This window comes from Crotalus tigris, unplaced genomic scaffold, assembly GCF_016545835.1.
Source record: "Crotalus tigris isolate CLP2741 ecotype Arizona unplaced genomic scaffold, ASM1654583v1 scf7180000018371.15429387391:27106975, whole genome shotgun sequence".
NCBI classification, from domain to species: Eukaryota; Metazoa; Chordata; class Lepidosauria; order Squamata; family Viperidae; genus Crotalus; species Crotalus tigris.
The window spans coordinates 25,271,132-25,294,110 of record NW_024096970.1 but is presented as its reverse complement, the minus strand read 5'-3'; the positions used below and the strand labels follow the sequence as shown (position 1 = coordinate 25,294,110).

Below are 22,979 nucleotides of genomic sequence, written 5' to 3'. Positions count from 1 at the left end.
TTCTATTCCAGAATGTGGAGGCACTAGATTGACTATTTCATAAGTTAGAAAACTAATTATTATCTGTTGCCTGATACCACCATTCCAACAGTGAAATTTTACTGATTTGTTAGAAGATACACATGATTTAGCTCTAGAATCCCTCTGTTTTTCTTCCTTGTTGTCACTGATCTGCTTGTTTACCTCCTCTCTCTGGATTGAGTCATCTGTAAGGACTGATTGCTGTTGGAGAAAAAGGAAAAGCAGTTGACCAAAACATGGGTAAACTCCTAACTGATACCTAAAAATGGAAATAACTAACAACATGTTGTTTGAGCATGTTCTAGAAACAATCTATAAAGATGTACTATTATAAATATAAATCATTTGAAATGAAACTCAGTAGGAAAATTACAGCAAAATTACAATTCTAATGTCTTTTGAAGAAGGAAGGAGGGCAAGACTGTTAGATAATGAGGCTGGGTCTGACTCAATATTTAATTAAATATTTGTACGTGTGTGTGTGTGTGTGTGTGTGTATTTACTTACCAAATCATACCAAGTCATGAGCTACAATGACCAATGTATTGTGCATGCCACAATAATACCTGACAGAGAGAGTGTATTATTAAAATGTTTTGCAATCTGTTGCAATGCCTATGGCAAAAAAAAAAAAAAAATCCCACTGTTGTGAAGTAGAACTTTTGGTGAAGGTTTTTCTTTTCATGTTTAGACAAAATTTGCTAACCAGCACTTTTCTTCCACTGGTTCTAGTGCTGCTTCTTGAAGGAACAAAATTGGCTCTTATCTTCGGTATGACTTTAGTTATTTTTAAGACCACCCATAGTGAAAATGACTGGCACCATATGGGGAACACCATACAAATTGCTTGGCAGACATGTGAATACTACCTCAGATAAGACTGAATGAGAGAAGATTGTACATTGCCTTCTAATGGCATAAATTGTGGCTAGGATGTCCTTGGCATATATTTCTGCAGGAATAAACTTATTCTTAGAAAAACCCAGGATCCTGTTCAGTCTTTTCAAAAGTGCTGCGCAGGTAAGATGTCCAGCAGTGTTCTTGCTGAAACTTTGAATGCTGGCTTTGTTTTTCATTTTATAACATAGATGATTTCATTCTGATAAGAACTGAGTTCAGCATTTGGATACAGACTGCTATTGTGGCTTCTGAACAGCAAAGGAGTAGTTGTTCTGAGTGTGTAATTGTTCTTTAGAGCTCAGAGAAAAAAACAAAACCCTTTTGAAGAATTATATCAAACTAGAATAAAATGCAGTCATTACTGCAAGGAAAAAAAGGACTCCAAATCATTCTCAGATTTACTGTTTTCCTCACACACACCCCGATACTGGGTCATGAAACGTAATTGGCTGTTGCTTTCCTTATAAGGCTTACAATCTGTTGTGTTGACAGTTTTTAAGTTGTCTGTTGGTACATCACAGATAGATTTTAAATATTTTAATTTATTATAAAAATTATATATGTATGTATGTAATATATATGTATATATTATAAAAATGAATTTTATGTGAGATGAAAGAGATGTTCCAGAGGAAGAAAACATTATCAGTGACCAAGTGAATCTATCAAGCAGATAGATTAAGAGGAATTGCATTTTAAAATTAGATTACTGGATTTAGAAGTTACAAAAGAAAAAATGGTTTAAGAAGAAATGCTATGACTGAATAAAGTCTAATTTGCTTTATTATTATCCTGTGAGCTAGGTATGTAGATTAGACTAGGTAACTGTTTCCATATTCAACTCCTTTCTTTTTATCCTTTTAAATAGAAAATGTGAAATAACTGAGGAGTAAGAATCGGAGTTTAGCTGTATTCTAGTATGGATTACAAAAATCCAGAACAGAATCAAGAAGCGTAAATTAGGATGAAGTGATACGAAATTTATTTCATGAATTAATGTTACCCTGTAGAGAGAAAATCGAGAGTGAATGTTTATCAGCATTTTGTGTTTTATTTTTTTTTCAAAGAGAAGACTATATATCTTATCATAGCAATTACGTGGCAGCAAGGCTATGTTTGGTTACACAGTTGGTATCCTTTTTTCCTCAGTTATCTTTCTTTTGTGCAATTATAAATAATAATATGAATAACAGCACATCTACCTGACTAGATATAGGTTTCTTTGAACTAGATTTTTTTTCTTTAGTCATAATCACATTTTCCAATTTGGTTGTATATGTGATTGTTCCCTTCTTATGATTATTATTATTCTAGTAGGATTAAGATTGGTTGTAAAACATAACAAAATATAAAAATGGTATCAAAGGAGCAGATAATTGGCTTGTGAATTCCAATGATTACATGCCAAAAAGCATGAATCTTGAGGAACTTTAGAAATATTCTGAACTTCTCAGGTCTGCAAGGGAAAATATTTAGAACACTGTTCAGCTAAATTTGAAACAAAATATAATTATAACATAAAACTGTAAGTATAAAAATCCTCTTCAAATAGATTGTTATTTTTTACTTCTTTACCTATATTGAAATTATTTTATATGAAGAAGGTATAATAGTATATTAGATTTCAAAACTCTCTGCTGTATATTATTTCTGACAGTCTCCTTAAGGTCACTAAAATTCCAATAATTCAGTACAGAATTGAAGTTGATTCAAAAGAAAAATTTAATATACTGTGCTTACCTGCCAGTTTCAACATAATTTCATGGCACTGAAATAGTTTGACACATTGAAATATAAAGTGCATTTGTCATATGTATCGGTAGATATTTTATGTGATTACATCTAAAAAAAATCAGTCAAAGTAAAACTTATGCTGGCCTTCTGTATATGTTACATCAAAATCTTATTTGAAGCATGACGAGTGACAAACAAGTCTTAGTAATAAAAAAAATTCTGCTGCTTGTTTTCTAATGATTCAACACACAATAACTCTTATCTAGAATGTAAGAAATTATCAGATTAAAGATTGGCATTGTATTTTTTTGAGACAATCCAAAATCCTGTGTTTTCTGGCCTCAGATCTCTTCTTTATTATTTTTGTAAATGCCCAAGGTAGCAAACATGCCTAATACTATTTTCTACTTCTGTTTTCCTCACAATAACAACTCTGTAAGGTAAATTGGACAGCTAGTGCAATATTTTTAAAAGTTGAATTTTATTATAAATTTCAGTTATGTCACAATAACTCTGTAAAAATTCTTACAGCTGTTTTTGCCAATTAACATTGCTTTTATGGTTCTCTGGATTATTGTGCATTTAATTCATTAGTTATTTCATCTGAAGTAATTGAAACTTCAACTTCTAAGTAATTGTGTATGATTTTAGGATGATGATAACGATGTTGTTAAACTTGCTGATTTCAGTGTATGAACCTGGCATATACGTTGACTTTACATTGTGAATTAACATGATTAGCAGTCAGTATGGTTTAAAAAGTTTCTACTAGGTAGCTAATATGAATACATGTACAACCTTGTGAATAATCTAATAGCCAATGAGAAAATGAATAAGCCCTAATTTGAGAAATGCTGGAACCTCTCTTCATTTCCCTGTTAATGCCTTCTTCAAAGCCTTCAGCAGATATTGCTGCTCTTGTCTGCTTTATTAAATCATATTGCATATTCTGCCCCTTTGGCGAGTGTGTATTATACCATTATACAAGTTTAAAAAGTTAGGAAATATATTTTCATTAATTTGACATTTCCTTGAGTGCTGCTGCTATGGCAATGACCAACTCACTAAAATAGTATTGGTGACAAGAATAGTCACAATCTGAAGTCCTTTTGCCTGAGAAATTTATTCTCTTTTCATTTAATATAATTTAAGATCCCTGTTTATGAAGTCAGGTGAGATACACTGGCTAGAGAAAACATAGCAATAGAATGTATGCACAATTCAATAATCATTTATCAACAACCTCTATTCCAGATTAGAAAATTTTTAATTCTATATCCTAGTGTTAAACTTCATGTCCATCATTGTACTGGAAATACAAAATCTACAAGGTAAGATATGTGATGATGAGCTGCCTGCAGAAGCATATTATATTTCAAATATGGGAACAATATCAGAAAGAGAGAGAGAGAAGGAGGGATGGGGAAAGAGAGAGAACAGTCTCGTGCTGAATTTAGTTAATAGTTGATATTTATATAACTATTAATAAAATAGTTAATAGTTAAAACATTTGGAATGTAAGATAGTGAATATATTATTAGAGCAATATTGTAGATTACTAAAATGTCTCATTGCCTTTTCCATATGTATACTATAGTTCCTATATGCATCTGACAAAGCATCATGAAGAACTAGGAGGATTAGTTGAGAAGATCTGGGTTCAATCCAATGAATTAATATTTGGGAATTTTTTAGAACAAATAGAATTTAATCTAATTTCAGTAGGTAGTTCTGGCGATGTGGTCTATATTGTCACAATCTTTTTTGCTTCAGTTCTTTCAGTATATTGCTTGGGATTGATTAGAAGAGTAACTATAAAGAAATGCAGTTTTTGAATATAGTTCCCACTGCTACCTGTTCTATATTAACACTTCAATTTGCCACTTTTACTAGGCTGGAGTGTTGTTTCAAGAAAAATGTAAGCATTATTTAGCTGTATAGGTAAATGGCATGTGAAAAAGCGTGTTCAAGCACTTGACATTATAGTTTATATTAGCAAATAATTGGTAGCATATACTAGATGAAAAAGCACTACAAATTCAAGGTCAGGTTGTGTTGCAAACGTTCAGCAAGCTCGAAATGGTACACCTTAGTCAAAAAGATAAACAGTACTCACTACGAAGGCTTGGAGTAAATGAAACCTGTGGTAGGATTGTCACATCCATGCAATTTTTATTGGAACTGCATGATAGCCTTCTACAACACAAAACCAGTGTTTGAATTTCTGGATCCTACAGTTCCTTAGATTCACAACCAGTCTGGCCATATTGGCTGGGAATATTGGGAGCTGTAGTCACAACATATATGGAAAGTGAAAAAGACTTGATGGACTTTTTTCAAACTTGACAAAATCAGCACTGTGCTTCTCTGCTAATTAGGTATCGTAACTTTAATTTCAATTTCATGTATACCATTCTTTCTTTTCAGTCTTTTCCCTAATTAAACAAATGTGGACATTTCTTTAAAATTGGGAATCCTAAATTAATTATTAATTTATTAAGGCAGAGGCATCTGTATGGGGTCAAAGTAGAGGGAAATAAGACATGAATCATGACATCAGCAGGCAAGTGATAACTTGCACCAGGTGCCATGATGTGATGATGCAATTGTGTCATTTGTCCGATGAAGTCATGACATAAATGTCATTCAGGTATCCTTGTAGCTTATTACAGATACATATGCATGAAGAAAAAAATAATTCATAATCGAAAATGTGAATGAATTTCCTTCTTTTTATCAAAGCACAAGACAACCTTTTTTCAATGGAAGATAAAGTGTTTTTCCCAACTACTTTTTAATCTACTCTTGAGAATTTTTGCAAGACAGAAGGTTTCGACCAACACTGTACATTTTATAAAAGAATATTATATAACAGGTTTCTTTCGGAGCCAGCATTATTCTTATTAAGAAATATCTGTTCTTCCCTACAATTATTGCCCTGTGTATCAGGCTGTTAAATTGTTTGCTTGTGACATTTGTCCTAAAGATGTTTTGCTGACCTTTCAGATATTCTGAGTTTCTTAGAAAAATTCTTGAGATTTAGCACTGAAATCCAGTTTTCAGTTTTATTTAATTGTTATGAGAGAGAGTTGATTCCCCCCATCCTTGGCAAAGCAGTTCCGTTGATATATATTTTTTTAAAAATACGTCAGTGTCTGGGTTACAAGCATTTTCTTGGCTACTTTTAAAAGGAAATCTTCTTCATAGAAAAGGGAATAAAATAGAATAATTTGCATAACAGCTCAGTAATTTAGCCTATTTGCTACTTTTTTGCAGGAGTTACAATCATTTGGTGTTTTTATATTCATAATTATATGCATAATTTATGTGCAATCACAGTTATGCAAAAGCACAGGAAAATAAGAATCTGCTGCTTTCATTTGCAGTTGCTTAGAAATAGGCTTGAATGAAACTTTCAAACAAAAGTTACTGGACCTTTTTGCAGAAAATAAGTCCAGAAGGCTGAGCTTAATATAACATGTGGCAGGTGGCCTGCATTTGCCTGGAGAATTCCTCTAGGGCAAGACAGCTCAGCAAACACATAAATCCTTTTTTCTGTTATCTAGTAGCTCATTTAGTTGCCATGGGGATCTTATTTATGCAGCAGCTCCTCTCCAGTTTGGTTTGTGCCTAAAGTTTAACTGTACAGCTGTTATGGTAAATGATACATGGCAATATTTTTTAAACATTGCCTCTTTGAACACCTTCTTACTGACTTTTGCTTTTCAGATATCAAAATGTCTATCTGATCATAATGAAGTATTGTTTGCCAGAAAGCTTCACATGTTGACTTAAGCAGTAACTCCTGCTAACATCACATAATTTGTAACTTGGTTAGGAAAAAAAGCTTTTTAAATGTATTTTGAGATAAACTATTCTTATAGATCAGGGCTTTTCAACCAGTGGAACAGGTACCACCTGTGGTACATAGGCACCTGGCAGATGGTACGCAACCATCTTAGAAAAGTGGTAGCGGGGGAGGGGAATGAGCTGAACCGGTGGCAGCATCGCACAAGCCTGAGCGAGAGATGGCTGGAGTTGCACGGCTGTCAGGGCTCAACGGAAGCACCAGGATCAGCACCAGGCTCCAGCTGGAGCTCAGTACTGATCCTGGCGCTTCTGCTGAGTGCAGAAGAAGTGCCGATCAGCTGGAATGTTGCAGCATCTCCAGGGTCTTGTGATTTACATTCAGATGCTTGGCAACTGATTCATATTTATGACGGTCACAGTGTCCCAGGGTCATATGAAGTGACCAAAATCTGCTGCAACCATCCAGCAGACGGGGGGAATAAAAACCAAACACCCCCCACCCCACCCCCTCTGCCAATCCTCAACAGAAATACTCACAACAATGAAAACCTCGGACAGGAAGAAGAGTGCCACTGGGTGGGCAGGCAGGTGGCTTGGGGGCATTTTTTTCAGTGCCATTGTAACTTCGAACAGTCACTAAGCGAACTATTGTAAGTTGAGGACTAACTGTACTTTATCACTTTTTTTCTTTCTTTCTTTCTTTTTGGTCATCAAGTTTTTGACACCTTGCTAAGCGACTGGTGGTACTTGGATATTGCCATATCCTAAAAGTGGTACAATGGGTGAAAAGGTTGAAAAACCCTGTTATAGATGAGAAAATTTAGCCTGAAATAAAGCAAATCCCAATTCTCTCTATATGGAAGGACAACAACATTTCCAGACAGGCATGCTGAATCCAGTTATATCCTATGTCCATCCATCCATCCATCCATCCATCCCACTGTTCAGCACAGTGCTTCAGATTCAGTATCTGAAAAGTGCTTCAGGGCATGAGCATCAAACATCAAACCTCTCTCCAACAGCAGCCACACATTTTAAGCTTTTATTGTGCGTTCTCAAGAAATGGTTGCATTGCTATAAGGTGTTACATACTTTGAAGCACCGTTTGGATCTGAAGCATTATCCAACCCCGATATCCCACATCTAAATAAACAAATGCTTATTAGTATTTAGATGTTTATTATCCACCTCTGTATTTTAGAAGGTTGTGTATTTGGGAAATCCAATATCATTGGCATATTAACAAAACTACCTTGACACAAATATTTATTTGCATGGCCTTGTTTCATATGTTACCTTCTTGCTGTGGAAAATAATTATGATTCTTTCATTATTTTTACTGCTTGGAACGCTCTTTAGCACGAATAGTAAACCCTTGTTGTTTAACCTTGCTATTTTGAATTATTATGAAAAAGTTACATGTCAATAGTAGAAGCTTGCAAATTATTGTAATGCAGAATTAATTGAGGAATTAATTACTTTGAATTTAAAATGTAGAATTTCCATATGGCAGGAATGGAGAGAGGTCTCTTTGCCTGCTTCAGATCAGTGACATATTTGAAAAGCAAATCTGTCCTTTTTAGGTAAAGGATGCCTTTCAAAAATAAGATTGTGTCACCTGTGTTTTAGTCCATGTCTTCAATAATGAAATTGTAAAATACATCATTTGTCAGAGACCCATTCCTTCTTTTAGACCCTTTCATTAGACAGATGGAAGATCAGCAAAGGCAACTTCTTGTTGATGACTTTCTAAACACAAACTGAGCTATCTGTTAGAGAAGAGCAAAAAGTTTCTGTATTCTGTACTCTGGCCATATAAGTTATATTTCTAGATTTTGCCACATTCTGGACGTTCATTGCTTCTTTAGACAGATTAATTTCATCTTGGTGACTCAGTCAAAACACATTTCACAGTTCTTCTGTGAAGACTCCAACTTTCCATTGGCATAACTAAGGGAAAGTCACAATTGGGATTAACAAGCAATAATAATGAGAGTCATTAGTCAGTTTTCTGGAAATGGAATTTCATGGTTATTTTTTACCCAAAAGTAAATTTAAAAGCTGCCAGTAGAAATAATGGAGAAAACTACACTTTTAGCATTGGGCAGTTTATCAAACTGAAGTAAGTAGCAAAATCAGTAATTCAAATTTCTTCTAATCTAGATGCAACTTTGTGGAAAAAAACCATGAATCTATTGACAGGTAAAAAGGTCTTAGACATTAACTACTTAAATCCAAATTTATCAAAAGTGCAGTTGTGAGAAGGGGTTATGCTGAAACAAAATTGGTTCAATTTTTGCATTTAATAGAGAGAAAATTGGTTAAACAGTGTCTTAGCAATAGGGTCCTAAGATAGGAAAGAGATGTTTGCAGTTTGTTTGATGGTTTCATTGGTTTACTGGTTTATTTTTGCAAAATAAAGATTTCAAAGATAATTGTGCTGCTGTGCTTGCTTATGATGTAATCATTTCATAAGTCTAGTCTTAATCTAGCTCAGACATGTCAAACTCGTGATGTCACATGACGTCGCGCAACGTATCGGAGCTTTTTTGCTATTGCCGGCAATGGGGTGGGCGCAGCTCTGGTATGATGAAACCGGCCTGCGGGCCGGCAGTTTGACACTCCTGATCTAGCTGCTTAATAGTTTGTTCATTATTTTCAAGAAAAGCTATGAATATCTTTCAAATTCTCCTACAACTATGATCACTAAAAAATTTCAAATCCCAAAGGCCAGAACTTACCCCATGGTATGAACATAATTATGCAGATTTCTCTAGTTCATACATGTAATAACAAGGCCTACTTTTTTCAGAGTAGAGAACAGGACCGGATTGCATTACTCTAGGAAATACATAGTGTTCAATAATGAGTTGGAGATAGAGAAGCTTGGATGGAAAAACAGAGTGTAGCACAGAATTTAAGTCTTAGATGAAACCAGTAATTATAATTCTACTGCTACTAACTAATCTAAATTAGATAAATGGCATTATATGTAAATAAATCTACAGCTGTGTTCAAGAGGATGTTTTAATGAATCTTTAGAATGCCAGACTAGTTTTCAGTATATTCTGAATTATTTTACTATTGTGTTTCATGCAGAAATTAAAAACATTTTATCAAAAGGTTTCAACAACTGTTTTTATGGGGCCATTTTTAATTACTGTATGTGTTAAATGTCACTTGCTTTTAGTTCTTTGTTTTTTCAATATTATGTGTTTTTAATGATTCATCTCTCTTGTTTTAGTAACTTTCTGGCTTTTGGTATCTCCTTTCGATCTTCCCTTTTACAATCATTTTAGCTTTTCTGACAATTTTGGGGATTGTCTGTTCACTAGGCTCAACTCTTTGAATCTGTTTCTAACTCAGTTTTATATTATTCTGGAATGGGTTTAGGTTCTGACCTAACTGCGATTAAATCTTACCAATCTTTTTCAGTCTGATACTTTTTTTTCCTCTATGACAGGGCTTTTCAACCAGTGGTACAGGTACCACCTGTGGTACACTGGCACCTGGCAGGTGGTATGCTGCGACCATCCTAGAAAAGTGGTAGCAGGGGAGGGGAATGAGCTGAACCGGTGGCAGCACTGCACAAGCCTGAGCGAGAGATGGCTGGAGCTGCAGGGCTATCAGGGCTCCATGGAAGCGCCAGGATTAGTGCTTCTTTGAGACTGTCAGGGCTCAGTGGAAGCGCCAGGCTCCAGCTGGAGCTTGGCACTGATCCTGGCACTTCTGCTGAGCCCAGAAGAAGCACCGATCAGCTGGAATGTTGCAGCATCTCCAGGGTCTTGTGATTTACATTCAGATACTTGGCAACTGATTCATATTTATGACGGTCACAGGGTCATGTGAAGTGACCAAAACCTGCTGCAACCACCCAGCAGATGGGGAATAAAAACCAAATATCCCCCCCACTCCACCCCGTTGCCAATTCTCAATAGAAATCCTCAGAACAATGAAAACCTCGGACAGGAGGAAGAGCGCCACTGGGTGGGCAGGCAGGTGTCTTGCTCGGCTGTGCCTTGGGGGGCACTTTTTCAGTGCCATTGTACCTTCGAACAGTCACTAAGCAAACTGTTGTAAGTCAAGAACTACCTGTACTTTATCACTTTTTTCCTTTTGGTGGGGGTCATCAAGTTTTTGACACCTTGCTAAGCGACTGGTGGTACTCGGATATTGCCATATCCTAAAAATGGTACAATGGGTGAAAAGGTTGAAAAGCCCTGCTCTATGATTAGTAGCTGATGGTGTGGTCCATACTCAGCATCCTGCAGCATTTTGATATAAGCGTAGAGCTTTTCCATCTGTTGCTACTTAAAGTATAGTATGTTTATTTGGAGATATCCAGGACCATTTTTTACACAGTTGAAATAACGTGTAAGTAATCTATCAGAAGTCCTGCACATGGTGGGCTTTTCCAACTCTTTTCAACACAGGCTCCTCTCCAGGTTTTTCATCGAATTTGCCAATAATTATTAGGCCATCCTTCTTTGGTGTTTGATCTATTTTATTGTTCATTATAGTCTTCCCATGGAATTCATCAATCACTTCTTCAGTATCTGTCATTTAGTGTGTACATATCTATTGAAATTGAATGGCTGTTCTTGAATATTGAGCGCAATTGTTCTGTCACTAACCGGGTTATATCCCATTACACATGCAGTGATGTATTTCGGGATGCTAATACCTACCCCATTTTTTGTGAGTTTCATTTCCAGAATAGAAATTTTTGAATTCATCTGACTGGAAATGTCCATTTTTATTCACTTTCTTTTGGAATTTCTACCTTATTCCCTGTCATTTCTTTTTAGCAATATTCAGATTTCAGAAGTTCATAATACAGATACTCACATCATAATGATTCAACGAGGTCCAAACTTTTCTTTTAGTTCTAGGTACAACAAGTGGACTTCTCAAAGCTTTTGATCCAGCCACTTCATATTGCATGACTTACTTGATAAAGCTCTTTTCTCTTCCCCAATATCTTAATAGTTAGTGACATGGGGACCTCATATTTCAGTAGTATGACATATTGTCTTGTTGATTTACTTCCATGAGTTTTCTTGATATATGTGAAAAAGTAGAAAACCAGCAAAATTATTCCAATTCAGTTTGATCTTTGCTCATCAAGAAATGGTAGGAGATTAAAGAACAATCTTCAGCAGGAGCCATCGTCGTCTTAGCTCAAGCTTGACCATGCGATGAATCAGACAATATTTTATGAGTACTATGGCAAGATCAGCACAATTTAGCATGATCAAATAATTGATCAGTTTGAAACAAGATGATGATGGACAACTACTTAGGGCTCTTGAATATGTTTATAATTCACTTATAAATAGCTGAAGAAAGAGAAGAGAAATAGCTGAAATGACTTTCCCTTCTCTCTTGCCTTTTTAATAGGCAGCAAACACATATTCTGGAACCTAATTTAGCTGAAGCAAGGGGAATTTATAGCTGAAAAAAATTATAGCACAATGTGTAATTATAATTACCAGGATGAAATCTGTTTAATAGAAACACTGAGTATGACCCTATCAATGGATATGAGTCCTATTGCTATTTTATTGCCACTAGTATCAGAAGCAATTATGGTATTCAATATCAGTTGCTGGGAAATACAAGTAGGAAAGTGTAGGCCTCTGAATAGTATTTGCCTAATCAGTATCAGAATATTATTGAATAGGCTCTTGGTTTGATTTACTTTGTCTTGCAATGTTACGTTAAAATGAGATTGGATAAATTCATAGAAGTGATTCTTTTGTGATCTTACATTTTCCTGCAAGATCCTTACATGCTTTTATGGTCATTCTTAATGTAGGCGAATTGTTACTATTTTAAGTTTTAGACTTAAAACTTAATTATATAAAATAAATGTCATAATTCAGTTATTGCAGAATTTAAATATAGATAGGATTTTTATAAAAGGAGCTAAAGGAACTGTTATAATAATTTTAATAGTAGAGAATATTTGTAGCTCAGGGTTGAACTCTGGACTTCTTGGTGCTTCTCTGAACTTGTAACTGGCACTGATGATGTCACCTAATTTAGAAAATGAAATGTCCACAAGCAAATAACCAAGCTTAAAGAGCACCAATAATCTATATGATGAATCTTTGCTGATTTCAGTGTCTTTATTGAATACCAGTGTTCAGCAAATAATTAAGGTCAACAGTATACCCATAACACAGGGCACCTCCTAGATAGATCTCCAAATCATTTCAAATTCAGGTACTTCTAGCTTTTTCTTTCATAAAATGATGGCTGTAGATTTTCACTGCTGAGACACTAACTCTTCCTTTTTTATACATGTGTGTGACATTACTGTACAAATACTGAAGTGACAGAGTTTATGTTGCAACACAGCTTTTGTGACTTGATCCTCTGTGAGCCTCTGTGTATAGTTCATTCTTGATATGCTTTTTAGGAGAAAGTTTCAGGGTGACATTTCTGAATAGTCAAGTTTATGTGTCTGTAAAACAAGAAATTAAATAATTGTAACTTCATCTTTGTAGATCTCTTGTTTTCTTGAAATCAAAAGTAAAATAACTCTGGAACCAGATAATTATTGTGATATCCTATCTGTTAATTTGAAAATTAATTAGCTACCAGTCATAGTATTTGAAAATCAATCTTCTGTTGGAAGATTGACATTTGTTTCAGTCCCTTATAGATAAATAAAAATGTTGTAAGGAAATTAACAATTTTAAAGTTTTTAATGGGTTTTAGTTAATTTTCAGGTAACTTGATGTTAGCACAGTTTCAATCCCAGTAACTCTTTTTTGGATGTGTGCCACTGTGAAGAAATTACTTCACTATAGAATTAAAACATTGTTGGTTGTCAAAAATTGCAAAAAATTCCCTATGGTCTTCCTAATGATCCATTACTCTTCAGTAGCTGAACTTTTAATATAGAAACATGTATCCATGGTACTATTCATATGATATGGAAGACATTTGAAATGCAGTGGTACTGCGTTGAAACTTGTTGAAATTGGTACTTGACACATTTTGATCTGAAAATTTTGCCCTGGTACTCAACGTATGTTTGGTGCTCATACTTGTCAGTGTCAGTTGCCTCATGACTAATACATTATTCCTTATGGGAAAAATTGTTTGGTACTTGTTGTTTTGGTACTTGTACTCCTTTGCTCAGAACAGCAGTTGGATGGGAGTCATCATTGCTCTTCTTGTGTCAGGTCGTTTCCAGTCCTACACTTCTATTAGTGTCTGCTCTTTCCATCTAGTGCCTGCTTGACCCTGAGTTCCCTACCCATAACTCCCATCTTGCCTTGTCTGCTTTTTGCCCTCTCCGAGGGACCATTACTACTGATTCACCAGTCTACCAGCTTGACAGTGGTAATTGCCTCACACAGAAACTAATGCCTGATGGACCCTTCCAACATGGGCCAGCTCCCAGCCTCAATCTCCCAGTGTAGGTAGGCAATCAATGTTGTCCATGTTACAAGAGTTTCCAAAATTTAGCTTTTCTACTTAGGATGGGTGATAATTAGATCCTGGTACTGGAAAGATCATGGGAGGATTGGAAATTCCATAAAGGCTTTGGGGCTGTCTCGGGGCAACATATACTTTTCTTGGGCATACTTGTCCTATGAAAAAGAAATCTAGGGGTGTTTAGTAGTTGGCTAAAACCTTTAACTGAATTAGTATATATAAACATTAATAAGCTTTTTACTCAAATAAAGTGCTATATAAGTTTTCATATTTAAATATATGGAGCTATATTGTGTACAAGTTGGATCTGATTCCCCTCTCTCAGTATTATACTCCGAATAACGATGGTTGTTCCAGATTCTCAAAGAGGTCACTTCTGGCTCTGCTGAATTGCAATAACTTGAGCTTCTGGAAAAATATTATACAAGCTCATCATGTGCTTTCTTCCAAGCAGTCATCAGGAGAAGTTATCCCCCAAGTTGTCTTCTGGGTTATGGGTTCTTGTCCTATATTTTTCGTGGTACGTTACCAGAAAAAATAAATCTTCCAAATTACTTCAAGATGGGAATAAAATTGGAGATAAATCCTTATAGCTGTGCAATAGGTTTGTAAATTACATAGTCATTACTGTAGAACTTTAATGCTATATATTTAAATTATGAATTATAAATTATATTTATGTCATTGTGAGGTTTTGTCTTTGCATTTCTTTCATTCTTGTAATTTTTCTTTAGTGAGCTACAGAGAGGGAGAAAGATACAGTTCTTTCATTTGTCTTTTGATGAGATCCACATTTTGTCTTTCAGAAAAGAGAAATTTTTCTTACAATAGACTTATTGTTAAATCTGAATTCTGGATGACACTATTAATGATAGCTATTTATTTAAAAGATTGTGGAATAATTTTTGATTCTCACTGTTTAGAATCAAGGATTTGTGATTTGCATTTGATGACTGTGGGACTTCTTATTCTTTTTCAACCATATTCTGTTTTCAGACAGTCAAGGCCAGCACATTTGAAATAATATTTGTTTGTCTTTATATTCTAATCATTGGAAATGTATTTGTTTTTTTCCATTCTCTTCCAGATTTTATCACATTAATAAAGCAGATTGTTCCCAAATATTTTATAATGGCAAAATAATATTTTCAATATGATCATTTATCCATTGAGTGAAAACAAAACTTATTTTGAAAAAAAAGAGGAACATTAAAGATACTTTTTTAAAATCAAGAGTAGTGTTAAAACTCAGTATTGCTTCAGTATTGTAGAATATATATATTCTGGCAGATAAGGGATGATTTTTCAATATAAGTTTTTCATTTAGTAATTCTGTTCCAAATACTATATAAAGTGAAAGCAAGTTATAATCTTAGGGTCAAGGTGATTTTTAGGCAGATTCAGTTATTTTTCAAGCACTGAGTTATGATGGCATCTAACAAGAACATTATAATGAATGATTTCAATTATCTTCATATAAAATAGAAAAATATATATTTCAAAATATTTTTATTTCAATGTTCTAGAGACAGCTACTTAGGGACTCAGCTGAGAGGAGATAGCCATTGATTGATTCCTTGCAAGTTGTGTGTGCATGTTGTAATATATGTGATATGGGAGCTAGTGTGATATGTAAGTGTTGTTGAACCAGTAAAAATAACCAGGGAACTCCAGCAAAGTCATGCTTGGTTTCAAAAGAGATTTGACAAAAATGCTGGCTGGAGAGTTCTGGGAGTCGAAGTCCTCATAACTTAAAGTTACTAAGATGAAAAAACTCTGTACTAATGGCTGTTATTAGAAAGTGACACATCCAGTAATACATTTCCATTTTATTTATCTTGTCCTTTTACTTTTTATAATTGATATGGCAAAGATAATTGATATGGGCTATGCTACCCTTCCCAGAGAACACAGAACTACCTTTAAGTGACCAGGTTTTGTGTTTTACATCTTCACTATTGGAAGCCAATTAATCTTTACCTACAGCAGTGGCTATAGCCACATACTGTAGGAATGAGCTACACTTGGACTCCAGTGAAGTTATTTCATAGGCATGTAACTAAATCAGTGTGAACTTACACAATGAGGAAATGATTTCCACCCATACTGCTGTCAAGACATATCTATCTGCCACTAAATTTGAGACAGTAGCATATTTGAATACACTTTGATAACATTTATTCAATAAATACTGTCAATCTTTCTCCAGGTAAGAATAATAGGAACACAAAAACATTCTAAAAGTTTTCAGATAGAGTTCCACAGTGCTGCCCATCTAACAATGTATAGATCAAGAAAAGGACAGCCAGTTTCACCGCTGGTGTTAGGAGAACAGTATTTCCCTTGTTAAGGCCTAAGTAATGAGAAAAAAGCCAAAAGTACAAATATACATGTGAATAATAATAATAATAATAATAGTAATAATAATAATAATACCACCACCTTGGAGGTTATCGAATCCAATCCCCTGCTCAGGCAGAAACCCTATACCATTTCAGACAAATGGCTGTCAAGTCTCTTCTTAAAAACTTCCAGTGTTGGAGCATTCACCACTTCTGGAGGCAGGTTGTTCCACTGGTTAATTGTTCTAACTGTCAGGAAGTTTCTCCTTAGTTCTATGTTGCTTCTCTCCTTGATTAGTTTCCACCCGTTGCTTCTTGTCCTGCCTTCAGGTGCTTTGGAAAATAGCTTAATTCCGTCTTCTTTATGGCAGCCCCTGAGATATTGGAATACTGCTATCATGTCCCCCCTTGTCCTTCTCTTCGTTAAACTAGCAACCGTTCCTTATATGTTTTAGCCTCCAGTCCCCTAATCATCTTTGTTGCTCTTCTCTGTACTCTTTCTAGAGTTTCAGCATCTTTTTTACATTGTGGTGACCAAAACTGGATGCAGTATTCCAAGTGTGGCCTTACCAAGGCATTGTAAAGTGGTATTAATACTTCACGTGATCTTGATTCTATCCCTCTGTTAATGCAGCCCAGCACTGTGTTGGCTTTTTGGCAGCTGCAGCACACTGCTGGCTCATATTTAAATGATTGTCTACTAGGACTCCGAGATCCCTCTCACAGTTACTACTATTGAGCAAGGTGCCCCCTATAATACAAGGTCTGAGCTTCTCTATAACAAAAGGAGGGAGAAATTTAGACTGTGTGTAAATTATACTATAACCTAAAACAACAGATAATCCACATAGGACACTTTCCTCAGTTACTCTGTGCTAGTTTGGATCCATCATGTCACCAGTCTTTAATGTTTAAGCCAATTATTTTCTTGGTTAGGTATGGTGTGCAAGAAACACAAATTCTAGGAAAAATTTGCATTGTAATTTCAATACATTAGCCAGGCATAGCAGTTTCTAGCAGCCTCAGGCAACTAGACTACATTAAAAAAGCAATAATTTTAAATTACTATTATAACATTCATAATATTTCACTTGATAACAGATTTTGTGTTCTAAGTTTGCACAACTTTTTCATTTAAAATAAACTACATATTTAACATTGAAACGTATTTGTCTGGATAACAGATAATATTACAGCATGAATTATTTTTGCTTTGCTAGATATAAAATATTTATAGTATCCATAAGGGAGATACAAAATATATTTTAATGGACAAGGATTAATTGATTCTGGTGTCAAAATACTATTAATGTTGAACATACTGTTGTATTAGATATCATGCTAATTTATATACGCAAAATTATTTTCTATGCCGTTACTGCTAATTTTGGATTATACAGTATCCTTTGAATAATTCTTTTCTAGAATAAAAAAGATGTTTTTATTTTAGTTTGGAAGTTTGTAATTTTTGTTTTGTGTTTTTAAGAAAAAAAGTAATTGTTTAGTATATTAGTTTTTATTTAGTTACAGTAGAGTAATATCCATCCATGTCTACTCAGGTTTTAATGAAATACATTAATTTTACATAAAAGTTATAGGTTGCAAACATTTTTCCCTCTACATCAGTGGTTCTCAACCTTTTTAATGCCACGACCCCCAACCGGTCGTAAGTTGAGGACTACTCAACCGGTTGTAAGTCGAGGACTACTCAACTGGTGCAGCACCGTTTGCGGAATGGGACTTTTGGCGGGCTCAGCAGGGCAGAGACAGCCTGGACAATTCCTATTGGCTTTTTAAAGCCAATAGAATTAGACTCTATTCAAGAGAGTCTATTCTATTGGCTTTCAAAAGTCAATAGAATAAAAGGGAGTAGCACAGCTAAGGAAAAGGGGGGAAAATGGCGGACTGCGCTGTTTGGCGACCCCTGTGAAATGGTCGTTCGACCCCAAATGGGTCCCGACCCACAGGTTGAGAACCACTGCTCTACATCTTCTGGAGTAACGTTTTCTTATACCTCTGGGGCAGAAACATCCTTTTATTCAGGTCAGAATGATACATTTTGCTATCTCCACATCATTTGAGATTGACCAGTGAAAAGGATTAGGTTGTTTGTCTTAAAATCTTTTGTCAGGCCCTGTTTTACATTATATACACAATTTTATCATATCCTATCTGGTTTTTTTTGTTTTTTTTTTTGTAAAGGTAGTTCATGAGCATTTAGATATATTTTAGATGCATTTAAATATACAGATAGACACATGATTTAGACATTTAGATACATGATTTTAGATACAGGTATTTGTAAGTTTTTAAAGGGAAATTCTACATTGGATGAAAATTGTAAATTAACATTGTGTTGTATTCTTTTTTGTTAAATGGGACCTCAAGTTAGATGTACAAGTAAGGCCATAACATTTGAAGAACATCAGATTGGAAAAGACTGCTTTTAGCCACTGGTTAATGGTTGCTGTAGACTGGCTAGTGTTTATAAGATTAATATTCTATAGTCTTCTCTTGCCCCTCACATTTCTAGGGAACCCTCAGTAGAATAGAATTTCTTGCAAGTAAAAAAGATATCTCTTTTCTAGCCATCTTCTCTACAAAAGAATACTACAAAAGAATGAGCTGTCTTTCATGTAGCGTAGTAAAGCTCACAATATGATTGGGAAAGGTAAATCTATTCTTTTCTTTGATGCATTGAAACACTTAAAATGTATTGCTTCAAGACAAGCACACTAATATTTAATGTTTAGATATCAAGAATTACAGACTAATGAAACTTTAGATTATTATTCATTTGCCACCTCTAATCTCAACATCTGCATATTAATCTATATCTTCAGAGGGCTTTCATCACATTACAATATAATATGTAAACAGATGCTCTAATTGAGGTTAATTTTCAAAGACCAAAGTCAGTGTAACAACTAAGGATGTAACCAGATACACTACTTCTTTTTTATTCTAAAAAGTCTTACACGTTAGTGGCATACTTCTTCAAAATAATATTGGTGCTCTTCTAACATATTGCCATAATTTGAAAGAGATATTTTACAAATGTACTTTTATATTTTCAAACTACTTAGACTTCTCCTTCCTTTTAACCTGCAGTGTGTTCCTTTATTTATATTCCTTCAATTCATTTTTCTCTTTGACTAAACCACCTCAGTCCATATCTTTCATATTGGTGATTTTTGGAAGCCACTCAATCTCCATAAACTGAGATTTCCAAACAGGGATGGAGGTGCAGTTATTGCCACCTCTGAAACTCTAGTAGCTTCCAAGGGCACTACTCCACTGGATATAAAGCCTTATTTGTAAAATTGGTCCTTATTGCATCATAAAGGATTTATTTATTTATTTTATATCCCATCGTTATTATTTTTATAAATAACTCAAGTGCTCAGCTGGCTTTCATGGCTAAGGCGGGGATTGAATTTTCAATCTCCCGCTTTCTAACCCAATGCCTTAACCATTAGACCAACCTAGCTCTTGCTGCTTGTGTACCGGTCTCACTGCTACACAACCACTTCCTTACCTTGTTTGTTGGATGCTGTGGCCAGATTGGCACTGGAGTTTCCCAGACTTGTTGTTCTTGGAAACTTCAACCTGCTCATTCTGGGGGCCCAAGTTGGAAGTGGCTCAGGAGTTAACAACCATGAATGTGATTCAAGTTTTAGATAGTCCCATGCTAGACTTGACTTTTTCTCAGCTCTCATAATATCACCACTGGGGGTTGTTGTGATTAATCATTTGTCATGTACACATTATACTCTGTTAGCCTTAGATTCTCTATGGTTATGGAAGGACCAGTTTAATTGGTCTCAATTGGTCTGTCAGTGTGATTGAGTCTTATTTTATTTTATTATTTTATTTTATTCCACTTTTATCATTTTTACAATAACTCAAGGTGATGAACATATCCAACACACCTTCCTTCTCCTATTTTCTCCTCAACAACAGTGCCATGAGGTGGGTTGGGCTGAGAGAGAGTGACTGGCCCAAAGTCACCCTACTGGCTTTTATGGCTAAGGCAGGACTTGAACTCAGGATCTCTTTCTAGCTTGGTGCCTTAACTCACTAGACCAGTGGTTCTCAACCTGTGGGTCGGGACCCCATTTGGGGTCGAACGACCATTTCACGGGGGTCGCCAAACAACGCAGTCCGCCATTTTTTTCCCCCTTTTCCTTAGCTGTGCTACTCCCTTTTATTCTATTGGCTTTTGAAAGCAATAGAATAGACTCTCTTGAATAGAGTCTAATTCTATTGGCTTTCAAAAGCCAATAGGAATTGTCCAGGCTATCTCTGCCCTGCTGAGCCCGCCAAAAGTCCCATTCTGCAAATGGTGCTGCACCAGTTGAGTAAACCTCGACTTATGACCAGTTGGGGGTCGCGGCATTAAAAAGGTTGAGAACCACTGCACTAGACCAAACTCGTGATGGCAACTGAATCAGTTGATGCCTATATGAACTCTCTGTGCTCTTGAGTCTTAGAAATTCTTTTGGTTTTTAGAGAAATCCTGAGAGATAAAATGGCATAGGAGATGTCTGGAGCACTAATGGATCAAAAAATGAACAAGAGCAAGCATAGTTAAGAATTTTTGTTAAAATTATATTATGCAATAAGAATAGCAAAACATAACTAATTGCAATGGAATGTGTTGATGACCTGGGGAGACGAGGGAAAGAGATGCTGCTTAGGGAATGATTAACCAAGAGAGGGAAGAGTTCGCAGTTGTTAATGGTCAGATAAAAAAACTTAAGAAGGGCTTACCCAAACTGATCAGTTAAATGTGGTGACAGGAAGTTTGTACCTTCAGATTTATGTTAGCCCTCCTGGGTAAACCAGACAGAAAACATATTAGATGAGTTAAATCTACTTTATTGTAAGGCTACATTAACAGAATCTTGCAAGTCTGAAAGTACAAAGTACTCATGGCTTCTACTTAAAGAGTGGGTAGTAGTCATAGCCAGAAGAGTCTTTGCACAAAGCCACATTAGTTGTGGGATCACCTGTCTCTGATATTTCAGCCTCCTCCAAGATCTGGTAGGGTGGGAGGCTATGCATACCTTCTGTGAAACAATTTCACTCAAAGGGACCCCGGAGGATGCAGTGGGGTTACTCATTTTATTTATTTCTCTCACACCAATTTTTTTTTTACATTTATTCAGCTTCTTTCCCCTATCATCCACTTCCTTATAGTTTGCTACTAGCCTTCCTTCCTCAGATTTGAATTCTATTTTTGTGACTTATTTGACAATATTACAGAAACAGCAATGAAATATATATCAAACGTTGTATTCTGTTATTATTTGTAGGTCTATTATTATCTTTAGAATTTTATGTCTAATAGTAGATAGAATATTTCTCCTTCTAATTAATGTTTCTTGACATTGCAGTATTAAAGAACAATCCATTTCACTTCTTGCTGCCACATTCTCCCATGAGTTAACCCTAAATTATTTTTTCCCATTAGAACAAGTCTGGACATGCCCATGGCAAGACACCATTCTTGGGTTACCCCTCCCAGGTAGGTTTTCTAAAGCTTTTTCAGAGGGCTATTACTTCCCATCCTTTGAGATATTGACTATAGAAACAGCTTCCAAAAGACATATTTTTGCTTTAATTTTTCCATCTCTTGAGCCAAATACTCAAGTTGCCTAGAAAGATAGACTTGAAACTACAAGAAATCTTTACTTTTAGAATGTGTTGTGGATTGTACATTGCTCCGAGTCATCTAATGAATATTCAATTTACATCTTTCCCAGGAATCTAGTTATGTATGAATTGTAAATAAGTATCTATTGATTGATACATGTATTTTAGATATATCACTAACTAGAAATAATTCCTTTATTAATTTTCAGAGATATACAGAGATAAACATTCTGTTCAGATCTTGTTAGGCTTTTAATTGTATCATAGTTCTGTGGAAGAACTTGATACCCTGGCCTGGTGCCTTTCAAAAGTGTCAGGGGATAAAATTGGTGACAGCTGTGGTAATGGTTTGGCAGTAGAGTGGATTGAAATTTAAAAGGTGTGAGACTTAAAACTCAGCAATCAGATCACTAATATTTAGTAATTATTACCATGTTGTGTTTTGAGTTTTATTGTTCTCAGAACGAAATAAAGGAGCTATTCATCACATTGAATTAGTCACCAGTTTATTTTGCATTTTTGTGAGATATTTTCATCAGTAGTTTATTTCAGGTATTTTAAATATTGAGAAGAAATGTATTATTTTGGACAATAATCAGTTAACAAGCTGATGAATGATTGGGGGTATTTTCTAGCCTTATTTAGGGTACTTATCAAGTAGTAAAGATTATTGCTAGGTAAGAACACCGATCAGTTTGTTAGTGCCTCATTCAGTATCTTTTATTGTGCTTTGATTTTCTGCCTTAACTGAGATGTTTGACAATCACAGCAATGGCAAACAGCAGGACTCTAGCCCTTTAGCTGACAATAAAAAAGTCCCACAGTGTTTGCAAGTGATTGTCTAGTAAGAACAAGAAAGATGTTCAAGATAAATAATGTAGCTTTCCTCGCTCTGATATCTTCTGCATATACCATGAAAATACTGCATTCACTATCCCAAGTCAGAATTGGAGTTACTATTTTTAATTATCATTATTCAATTTACTTGTACGCCTTTGTTTCTTGAAACATGAGCTCACTTCATCTGGAGGACACTAGACTGAGGAAAGCTGCTTTAATATA

At 35.2% G+C, this 22,979-nt stretch overlaps 1 protein-coding gene across 17 annotated transcripts in view; it reads left to right on the top strand.

The window, feature by feature from the left end:
• The window catches only part of NPAS3 (neuronal PAS domain protein 3), a 765,248-nt gene that overhangs the window by 175,362 nt on the left and 566,907 nt on the right, over positions 1-22,979 (top strand). For 11 of the 17 annotated variants that reach the window (XM_039351858.1, XM_039351861.1, XM_039351855.1 and 8 more), the window contains one exon: positions 21,736-21,789. The exons of the other annotated variants lie outside the window; for them this stretch is intronic. In XM_039351858.1, the coding sequence (XP_039207792.1) occupies positions 21,736-21,789 (54 nt within the window). The remainder of the gene's footprint in view (positions 1-21,735; positions 21,790-22,979) is intronic. 17 annotated transcript variants of the gene reach the window in all.